General features: G+C 39.2%; 1 protein-coding gene across 2 annotated transcripts in view; it reads left to right on the plus strand.

Moving 5' to 3' along the window:
- FAM169A (family with sequence similarity 169 member A) overlaps positions 1–11,316 on the plus strand; it is a 38,551-nt gene that overhangs the window by 17,456 nt on the left and 9,779 nt on the right. Inside the window, exons 2-6 of one of the 2 annotated variants that reach the window (XM_076363245.1) lie at positions 3,646–3,783; positions 5,266–5,365; positions 6,431–6,516; positions 7,905–8,076; positions 10,957–11,136. In XM_076363245.1, the coding sequence (XP_076219360.1) occupies positions 3,646–3,783; positions 5,266–5,365; positions 6,431–6,516; positions 7,905–8,076; positions 10,957–11,136 (676 nt within the window). The remainder of the gene's footprint in view (positions 1–3,645; positions 3,784–5,265; positions 5,366–6,430; positions 6,517–7,904; positions 8,077–10,956; positions 11,137–11,316) is intronic. The other variant, XM_076363246.1, reaches the window with a different exon arrangement.

The raw sequence follows: 11,316 nt of genomic DNA on the forward strand, positions 1-11,316 counted from the left end.
TTGATCTCTGTTACCCTCTGGTGCTGCAGCTGTTCCTAAAAAAAGGACGTGCCATTTTTCGCGTAGTAGCTTGCATAATGTTGACAAGGGGGAAAGTCATACAATTCCGCATTAAAGCAAATGTTGCTCATGTGAGTTTATGACATGCAATCTTTAATACTATTATGTTAAATGATATGGTTATGAAGACCGTAAGATTTATTTTCTTTCACTTGAAACATGAAAAGCATAATTTGCCTCATTAAAAAAACTAAAATGAATTTTATTCCCCCCTTCCAAACACACACTTCTAATATGCCTTTTGTACAAACGGTTGTGATGAGTTTGGTTGCTTAAGGCTACATCGCATGTGCTCAGTCAACCTGACTGTTAGCTAACCAATTGGAGCGGTACCCCATGAGCAGAGCACAGTCCCACAATGTGTGACAAGGATTTGACCTGACAGTTTTACAGTCATGCAACACGTGGGAGGCTTAGAGCAACAAAAAGGGGCATGAGGGACTGTGTGGCAGAGACGTGTGCTGTTCCTGCTGCCTCTGCGGAGAAAATGTGTAATGCTTTTGTCAAGGAAAACTGAAAAGCTATTTTCTCTTTCCCTTTTTCTCTCTCCTGCATTACTTGAGACTGGCTAGATGTGGAGCCATCTGTATTTTTACTTTGTTAGACACTGACAAACCAACTGTGTTTGTGAGGGAAATGTATTAATTTATTACTACTGGAAGCTGTTTGGTTTGTCTTTGGTAGGTTATTTTGCCTTTCAAAATGAAGATGCTTTCATTTTGGACTGTTGAACTACTTCCTTATGCTCTGCTGTAGATTGGCATGGGACATTCTCCTTTCATCACCTGTTTAATGCTTTTAATGTAATTTGATAACTTTCTATGTATAGTTACTTCAGGGATCTAGTGAACTTGTATGTTGTGAAATATTTCTGATCTCCTCAACACTGAGATGAATTACATCACACAAGTGTTTGAGAGCTTGTCACTTTACATGTCTAATCTGCTGCACAGTACAATTGATAGATATTTATTTAGCAGGGATGCTGAGTAGGTTTTCTTTGGTTCAATCTTGAAGATTGCTCTGTATTGGTTTTTTTTCTGCATAACCTGTTCTCTGTAAATGATAAAAGATGAAAAGTCAAAATTGACTAACATAAGTGGGTTGGGAGTGGATAAAGTCAAAGTATGCTATATGAAAGTGTTAAGTAACCCAAACAGCTAAACAGAAAGGAGGTCTTTGAATGATTTCAAATGTTATTGAATGGTTATTCAATGAATTCATTAATTAGCAGAAAAGAGTTTTTTGTCTTTTTTGCTTATAAGCAAAGATATGGTTGTTGCTTTTATTTTCATAGTGGTGTAGTGGTTGGAACTCAGATAATCTACTGAATTTCTTATTGCATATTTTCTGCTTTGGTCCTGCATTATTTTATTCTAAAAAAATGCCAGGAATTATGACCTAGAGGCTTTCAGTTATAGCTTGTGGCTTGCTGGTCTGTTTGTCATGTAATAACAAAAGCTCAGCTCAATTTGTCTGTTATTCTCAGAGTTATCCCAGCACTTAGGTATTTCTTTAATAGTGAAGGGGGGTTTCCCCTTTCTGCCAGCATACAGAAAATAAAATCTTGTGTTTTTCATGTGTCTGTATTCCCTTAAAGCAGAATTTACCTGGCCTGTTGCAGCTAACTGGGTGCTAAAGCCTCATCCTCTTGTAGAAGCAGTGACATGTAATCTCACACTTCACCTTTCTTCCTGTTCTCTTGCAACATACTTATATCAGGCTAGTCCATTTACATGTTCTACGGTATTGCCGGTGTGTTTCAGAACTGTAATATGGGTGGTTAAACCATATCTGTTAGAGGTGAGGAGACCAGCGGTGGATGAATTGCTTCTCTGGCAGCAGCTCCTCTGGCTGCGGTGCATTGCTGCTGCATTCAAAGGCATGCATGCCTCGCCTCTGGCTCTTGAAGTCCCTTTGCTTGCAAACAGGAGGAGCAAATGGAGTTGGCTAGTGTCAGGTGTCTCTTGCCTGCTTCTGCCCTGTTAACAAGGGCAGCACCTGGAAGGTGGGAAGAAACAGGTGGAGAATTAAGAGATGCAGCTAAGCATCTGAAAGGCGCAGTGAGCAATAGCAGGAGGAATGTGAGAGACTGGAAGAGAAGGCAAGAGGAAATCCAAATAACAGGTAAGGGGAAGGAATGAGCAGAATTTTAAAGGAAATGGCTGTGGAGAATGTGCGTGTATATCTAAACAATAGCATTCGTGGAAAGCATCAGTGTGTTCATCAGCAAAAGCATTAAAGCTAGCAGTTGTAAATGCCAATGAAGTCATGTCCCAAGTTTGTTTTGCAATTTTAACAGGAAAAAAAGAAGTCTCTTTTGTAGAAGCAGAAGCCTCATCTATTCAAGCAACTTAATAGTAGTACATTATTGCTGTTAAAAAGCTTTTAAAATGCAGACTTTTTAATTGCTACTGGGTGGGTTGAAATAAAAAGCTCTCTTGCATTTGATTTACCTGTGTCAGTAGAGCACTGAATGGTGGATTAAAGGGAGGGGACTGGAGATAAAGGAAAAAAAATCATTAAAACAAAATTTAAAAAAAAGACTCCATAGTGGAGACTAGGAATCATAAATCCCCTGTGAAAAGCTTTGTGTTTTTGAGAGTTGAGTGATGAGTTCCTGGGAGCTGAGCGAGACAGAAGGACATCCCTGTGTTCCTCCAGAACAGGTTCTCATGATCTTGTGGTAGCTCATGCTTGTGAGAGTTTGGGCCATAACTTGAAAGGAGCTGAGGGGTCTGTTGCTGTGTATAGTTTCATAGACCCGGAAGAGCCTTAGCTGAAGAGCACACAGTAGATTCCAGGAGCTCTTGTTCATCTTAATTTGACACCACTTTGACAAGGAAGGTTTGAATCTAAGAGCTTTCAAGGAGCTATTGCCACTATGGTTGGTCGTCAGTGCTTTAGTTTTTGTCTTGTCACCTCCTTAAAGTGTCTCTTTAGTCTGTTGTGGGCTCTTGTTTTTGGCGAGCTTGTAGCATCTCCTGTTCACAGTTGAAATGCTTTTGGAAACAACCAGCTGGTAGGCACGCTAGCTGGCCACTTGTTGAGAGAAGTTGTGAACAATGCTTTGGTTTCTTCAGAGGTGGATTTAAATGCAAAGCCTCCAAAAATAAATGAACTCCTCTTTCTTCTTGTTATCTTTCAGGCTGTTTACTTTTTAGTTGACTGGCCGCTTATTGCTTAATCTGTGGCCTCAAAAACATCAGCTGGGAGGGACATAACTGAGCCTGCCACCTCAAGACAGCATGTGGTCTATTGTACATGTGCTGCAAACAGGGGGCTTGTATGCTGGAAATTTGCCACATTTGGGTCTAAAGGGATCTATGGGCTAAACCCACCCTTTTCTGCTTTATAAACACAGATTGGGTTCATGTATTGTTTTACAGACTGGGTGTTAATAGGCACCATCCTAATTAAATGCCTGGAGCATTTCTCCTTTCTGGCTTGGATATGGAGGGCTCTAGAGAGCAGCAGAGGGGGGGTGTTCAACAGTCTTAGTTAGGTGTTTAGCAGGAATATGTGATAAACTGTGCATTGTATCTCTGTACCTACCTACAGTAATAATGTTGCTTATTTCTTAAGAGGATGTCATTCCCTGTGGATATGTTGAACAGCTACAGTCATGAGGACTTGGAGAGCTCAGCAGAGGACTACTTGTCTGACCTTCGGTGTGGGAATCCAAACCATCCTGAATTCTTGTCTCTGCCAGACCACGGCAAAGTAAGAACCAGCAAATACCTTAGTCCCAGTTTTCTTGATATACTTGTAGATTTAAGATTTAAAATATCCAGTCCATAACTATTGAATTACATAATTATTTTAGCAAAGCTTTTGTATTTTCCAAATTCCTGTTTGTGTGTTAAGCTCTACTTTTTTTTTTTCATTCTGTAGTTGGGTTTAAATCTGGGCATCAGTGACTATTTGCTGCTTCTAGACAATGGATCTGTATGCATTAAGTAATTTAAAAAAAAAAAATCTTAAAATTTCAACTGATGAGTCAAACTCTTTCCTAAAAAGCACTAACTCACGCGGTCACAAGAATCTATCATCATAACTAAGGGGTTCATGATTTACAGAAGCTAACTGGCTCTTCTTGTATCTCAGTCCTTCAACGTTCCTCATGGTTGGGTTCAATTCTTGATCAGCAAGTTTCACTAATTTCAGAAGTGTTTCTTTTCTTTTTATCTGAAATATTCGCTGCTATTATTAGGAGTTCTGGTAGAGGCTGTCTGTGACACTTTGTTTTAAACATTTTGACCAACTTATGCAAGGGATGTGTTGGTTCTGTCTAGATGAACGTTTCTATTAGAACTAGTACCAATAAAAGCAATGGTGTATAGCTTTAATGTGTAAATGAGCTGAGAGGATTCTCTGTGGGAACAAAAGGTCAGTGCTGCAGATTCCTTGGCAGAAGCAGAGTCTTGAGTACTTTCCTGCATTTCTGCAGGTGCTGTATGCCTAAATATTTGTCTGTATTAGCATCCTCGTTTGTGGCATAGCATATCATAATCTTCTTAAACTGGGTAAGTAAGTATTTACCACACCATTAATGTCTGTCTAGTGTTTATGCATTAGTTAAATATTGAAAATATGAGTTTTAAATATCAAAATCCATTTCCACAAAGGTACTTAACTCCTGAAAGATGGATTGATTTGGCCCTTCTCATGTTGTTCCTGAGGGGAAATCAAGCAGACAACTTTGGAATTTCTAAAATGTGTGCAATTTAAGGGAAGAAAACTCTTTTGAATCCAGCCTTCCCACCTTAGCACATTAGGGCTCATGCTAACAAACAGCAATTTTGCTGTGCCAGTTTGTTTCTGAGTTTGACTGCCTGCTTGTTCTTCTGTTGGCTTTGACAGCTTGCATAGCTGGGACAGTTGAAGTGAACATACTGCTGGCTCTTTGCACAACTTACTTCAGTTGTGCACATAAATGCAAACTGCTGACAGCAGAGAGCTGTAACAGTATAAATTACTGTAGCTAAATCTGCCAGAGCTTGAGAGTCAGAGCTCTTTATAATGTAGTCTGTCTTTAGGAAGAAATGTCTAAAGTAACAGTGGGGGTCTGATGCTTGTCCTTTACAGTTAACTGTTAAGCACTTGGTTTTCAATGTTCATCTTGCTTACCCTGCTAAACGTTCTCTGTGTATTTTACTAATGTTGTTTTGCAAGAGTCTGTTGAATTGTACACTCTTGTTTCAGATTCCTATTAGCTTGTCAACTGTGGGCTTCGTTCCTCTTTATGGTGAAGAGCAGACACACAAAGTTCTTGCTTTGTTTGCACCAGGGGACTCACTCACAGGTTTCATTTTAAGATTTTAATCTCTGTGTTGCTGTTTCTTTTTCTGTGACAAATACATCTAACCAGGCCCTTGCTCATTCCATGCTAGTGTAGCTCAACTTTGCAACTTTTGCATTTGTTGTTCACTGCGTTCTTGTTCCCATACTATTATTTTTTGTTGTGGCATCATATACACAAGTGATAGAACTTTGCATGTTAATCAGAGTAGAACTGGATCCATTGAATTCAGAAGATACGTAGCAAAATAACATGGTGCTTGTCTGAATCAAAGTACAACATGCATCTTTTGACCTCTGTGTACACCTCACCTCTCCAAAAGGAATTTATTGAGCGTTCATAGAATCCATTAATTTGCCTATGAATTTAGATGCTCTTTATTAGCAGTGATTGATCCGCATCAAGTGTAAATTTGTCTTTAGCTTTAGGTCCTAACATAGCTCTGGCTAAGACGACATCTCACCGGTTTTTGGGTTTTTTTTTTCTCCTTTCCTCCTTTCCCTTCCGGTCCTCCATGTTTCCTTCTCTTTCCATTTAATGCCATGTATATGATTGCCAAGTTTGCCACAAATGCCCAAAGATCAAACTCTTCCTAATTGCTAATCCCATGGCCATCAGCCCTTTTACATTCATTTGACTCCCTAAAACTTGTACAGTTTCAATATCAATATCCATTAGCAACCCAAAACTAAAATACATGTATGAATGAGACTCCTCTTGGCAGGCCCCATTTTTAGTGGAAGGAGGTGCTAGAGCACAGTGATGAAGGATAGTGCTTATGTCTGAAAAATAGTTCCTGTATGTCATACTGCACAAAATCTGCATTTGGTTTTATTGTTCTCAGTTTTCGAACAAGTTTTGGACTCAGGAGCATTGTGTATGGGGGGGTATATAGCACCACATTTGTTCTGCTAGGGTAGTGAGAGCTGCATTAATATAGTGCCAACTAGAAGATGCTTAACTTGGTTACTACAGTGTTATTCCTAATTGTTTAGCAGCTTTAATGAGTTTGTTTCTTTTGGAATGGTAAGAATCACTAACTTTTTATTTCCCCTTGTTTCTTTCAAGCTGTAGCCCTGTATCTTGCTGACCAGTGGTGGTCAATTGATGACATTCTGAGAACATCTGTCCCTGCTAGACAGGGGCTTCATCAGGTAAAGCGCTCCAACATTCACCTAGCAATTATTCTTATCCTTCAAGATAATGGCAAGTAATGGCAAATAGCTAGTGTGTGAGATGTTACATGTTTTCATTTCAGTCAGAAATGAGTTGCTGTCTCAAGTTAAAAGCAAGGTCAGTGGGAATAGAGGAATAGGTACTAGGGGGAAGGAGACTTGGTTGTGAAGATAGTGTCTAGAGCAAGAGTGGCTCTCGTACAGTAGCTTCATATGTAAGCTATTTAGTTGTTAAGAATGTTAAGAGTTTTTCCTTTACTCTTTAGGACATCGTTAAGTCTGGTTGTATTGAAACGTCTTAGTAGAGTGGTGCATTGTACACAGCAGTACCTATTGGTCTTATCAGGAGACTAGTAAGCTAAAAATATTGTCGGGAACCTGTTTGATAGAGGTGAGTTGGAGCTGGTGGCTTGCACTGGCAATACATGAGGTCTGGGAAAGCAAGTTGCCTGGTATCTGCTTTATTGCTCATCACTGACCTTTGTTACCATTACTGACATCTATGTAGCATGGAGTTTTGTTTTTTTCCAAAACTGGAAATCCATATTTTTCCAGGAGTGTAATTTATATCCACTCACAGGATCTGGGCATTCATCTTTGATTTTTGTTTTTTTAATTTACTCTAGAGAATTTGGCATGTAGCCTTGTTTTCCATGTGCTTCTTAATAGTAGGATGGTGATTAAGTTAGGAAAGCTGAATCTTTTACAGGTAGGGTAGCTGAGACTCTGGGCATTGGGAAGAGAGCGTCGTTCCTCCATTCTTCCTTCACAGTGGGTAGGTTACTGGTGAATTTAAATGTCATGAGTAAAAGGAACCCTGCAGGACAGAGAAAAGGATATTGAGTTCCTTGTTTCATGCCACGGAAATGGTTTAACTAGTTCTTCCACTGCATCATGTCCTGTTGTCTGCCACTCTGTCAGCAGTGATTGAGTGTGCCAAGTCCTGCTACCTCATGAGGCTCATCATTTCTCCTTTGTAGGACTCCAACTATCTGCTATACTGCTATTGTGTTTCGTGAATGTTTCTTAAATCCAAAAATAGTTTTGAGCTAAAATAAAAGCATTCCCCCCACCGCCCCACTCCCAGCACTTCTCTCAGCTTTTACCCATTGGATTAGGAGTGACACTGAAGTTGTGAAATATCCTCTGACTATGGTAGTGCTTTATACTTAACCTATTGCTATGGCTTCTGAGCATCTCCTTGCCCTCAAACAAACCCCAGAGCTTCATCCTGCTTTAGCACTTACAGCTTCTCTTGACTCCGTCTGCAGCTGTGTTAACCGGCAATTTTGAAAAATAAGGTCCCTGATGTGTGAGCATTAACTAATCTGACCACTCTTCTGAAATGTTCTTCTGTGTTTCCTTAGGTGAAGTCTGTTGGAGAGAGGGTTGTTCTCTATGTTCTGAATCGAATTATCTATCGGACTCAAGAAATGGAAAGAAATGAGATTCCATTTCTCTGTCATGGTAGCAATGACTATGCTAAGATCATGTGGAAAAAAGGAGAGGCTATTGGGTTCTATTCTGTTAAACCTACAGGTAAAACACTTGAGTATTGTGGGATTTGGGGGGGTAGAGGGAGGGAGATAGGGAGCTTATTTGAAGAATATTGTATTTAGTAGACTTTACAAGCCTTGCAGGTCTAATGAGTTTGTGTTTTCCTGAAATCATAAGAGGTCAGATTGCTGTAAAATTTCTAGCTTAAATGCTTACGTGTTTTAGCAATCTAAGGAAGTTCTTAGATTTCTTTGTGTTCTACAAAATATATTTAAAACTGTAGAAATGAGGTATATCTGAAAGCTTTTTTCTTTTTTCTGTAGAACAATTGTTTATGGTTGGATTGGGCTGGGTTTGGCTTTTTGGTTTTTTGTTTGGTTTTTGGGGTTTGTTTTTTTTTTTACCTAGCTCCAGAATGCAGAGATCCTGTTTATCTGAAATGATTGTAGAATCATATGTCATTATCACTTAAACATTTTATAGCACGACAGCATAGAAACTTTGCTCACAGGCATGAGATTCAGCTACACCTGGTAATAACAAAAAGAGATTCCCTTTCCTTCCACATATGCATTTCCTCAGAGATTACAACTGAGTTGGCAGGTTTGTTATTAATGTTACAGACTTTCTGTTGTTTTTCTTTTTTTCTGAAACATTATAATTTCCCTTTAGTTATTCTGGAATTTTTTGTTTTTCATTTTTTGCTGAATAAAATTCAGTATTTGGGTAGGCTGTTCAGCACATTGATAGCACTTTGTATAATATCAATATTTGGATCAAGGAGAAACAGTCTGCATTTTTGTTTTATCTCTAGAGGGGGTTAACTAATTCAGGATTAATGATGGTAGTGAAGGCTCGCTGGAGATTTCCCCCATCTAACGTACATATATGCCTCTGCTAACTGTTAAAAATAAAATAGTAAACTGACTGGGTCACTGACCTATTCTGGTCTGGCAGTCAATATTGGAAAGCAACCAGCTAAGTTGTTGTGATTGTCACCTTTTTGTTTTTCTTTTTTTTCAAGAAATTATGCACTGCATAATTTGTATAAGTCTCAGTATTATTTTTAATGTAAAAATTGCTGTAGTGTGGTGGTCACAAAGTAGTATTTACATTGCAGTGGGTTTTGTTGTGGCCTTATAAAGCTGGAAATTAGAGTACTGATTCTATTTTTAGTCTAGAATGGGAACACTTCTTTATGTGGCACTGAAGTTTTGCTGTACTCATGCTCACTTGCTACATTTCTCATGATGCCCTCTCATTTACTTGTCCTGAGTTAGCAAACACTGAAGGCTAATCTTTCTAGGCATTATCAATATTTCACCCATGTTTGATTGTGTGCTGTATTCTCCAAATGAGTAGTCTACGTGGAGAAAAACAGCTCTGGAAACAGGTGGTTAGGAAAGAGTGGTGGAGCTTGACTGGCATCCCAGAGGATACCCAAGTAATGTAACCTCTCTGTCCTGGTTTTCCTTGCTCGAAAAATGAAGATAAGTGTGTTCATTGGTCTCAAAAGTACCAGGTTGCAAAGACTAACTAGGTTCTATAGACAGCTGTATGCTTCTCTTCGGCCTTTTTAGAGGAAAGGGCAACCTTTTGGCATAGTTCACACTGACTCACAAAATGAGGGCCTGAAAATGGGTTGGATAGTTGATGGGCTATCTTAATGCCATTATATGGCATCCCTTTGTCACCACTGAGTCCATAGCTATGCTTTCAATCCTCTGATACTGAAGTACCTGTGTGTTGTGACAGTCTGTTTCATCTTTGTTTAATTATGGATAATGTATTGTTTATGGGAGAATTCCAATGTAAAGTGTCCTAGGATTTTTTTGTGGTTTCATTTAAAAAAATCGGAATAATTGTTTCAGTCTTTAAACAAGAGCTGAATTGTAGTCTTGTCCTGGTTTCGGCAGGGATAGAGTTAATTTCCTTCCTAGTAGCTGGTACAGTGCTGTGTTTTGGATTTAGGATGAGAACAATGTTGATAACACACCGATGTTTTAGTTGTTGCTACGTAGTGCTTACACTAGTCAAGGACTTTTCAGATTCCCATGCTCTACTGACTGAGAAGGCTGGGGGTGCACAAGAAGCTGGGAGGGGGCACAGCCAAACTGGCCACAGGGACATTCCATACCATGTGACGTCATGCTCAGTACATGAACTGGGGAAAGCTGGCCGGGGGGGGGCTGCTGCTCGGGGACTGGCTGGGCATCGGTCGGCGGGTGGTGAGCAATTGCACTGTGCATCACTTGCTTTGTGTATTATTATTATTACATCATTATTATTATTATTATTATTGTTATTATTTTATTTCAATTATTGAACTGTTTTTATCTCAACGCACGAGTTTTTCTCACTTTTACTCTTCCAATTCTCTCCCCCATCCCATGGGGGAGGGAGGGGAGTGAGTGAGCAGCTGTGTGGTACTCGGTTGCTGGCTGAGGTTAAACCACAACAAGTCTTCATATTTGTCCTGAGGAGTGATGTGATTACATAAAAGTGCAATTCAAGAATTTTATTGTCTCCTTTTCCCTCCTCTCTCTTTCAACTTTGTTTTTAGTATAGTTTTCCTATGGAATTGTATAGCGAGATTTCAAAGTGAGCCTTTCCTCTCTATCTCTGCTATTCTTTTCTGGTACTACAGACTTTTTCTAACATATTAATCTATTGATATATCTTAGCAACATTATGAAGCTTGCCCAAAGAGCCAATAAATGGCTGATAGCAATTATTCACTTTTAATGAACGTTATAAATTATTTTTAAAATTTTTAATACAATTTTATATGACTTACAACTTTATAGTTTGGTATAATTTTTACAAATTATAAAAGTCTTTGTTTGAATATGCTAAAATCCATGCTGCAGCATGTCAATGCTGAAGTACTGATGGATATCTTTTCCCCTCCGATTATTTCAGGACGTGTTTGTAGCTCTTACCGTGGTCAGAGTTATCAGCTGCCAGTGCTAGACACAATGTTTGTAAGAAAGAAACATCGTGGGAAAGACTCTGGGCTAATCATGTTGGAAGACTTTGTGGATTCCTTTGCTGAAGACTCTCTTGGCCTACGATACCCGATGTCGTCCTTCACGTACACAGGCAGGCTCTTTAATTTATTCTTCTGATCCTCTTTGTGCTTTCTTTACATGTCCAAATGAGTGCTGTCATTCAAGCTCCATGTTTGTGGCTGTATCCTCAGTTTCTGTATTAAATGTTCTGCTCTTCAGTGAAGGCTGAAAATCCTGATTTGTTTAAGATGGTAAAGTAGTTCCTGATAAG

The sequence above is a fragment of the Aptenodytes patagonicus genome, chromosome Z (assembly GCF_965638725.1).
Source record: "Aptenodytes patagonicus chromosome Z, bAptPat1.pri.cur, whole genome shotgun sequence".
Taxonomy (NCBI): domain Eukaryota; kingdom Metazoa; phylum Chordata; class Aves; order Sphenisciformes; family Spheniscidae; genus Aptenodytes; species Aptenodytes patagonicus.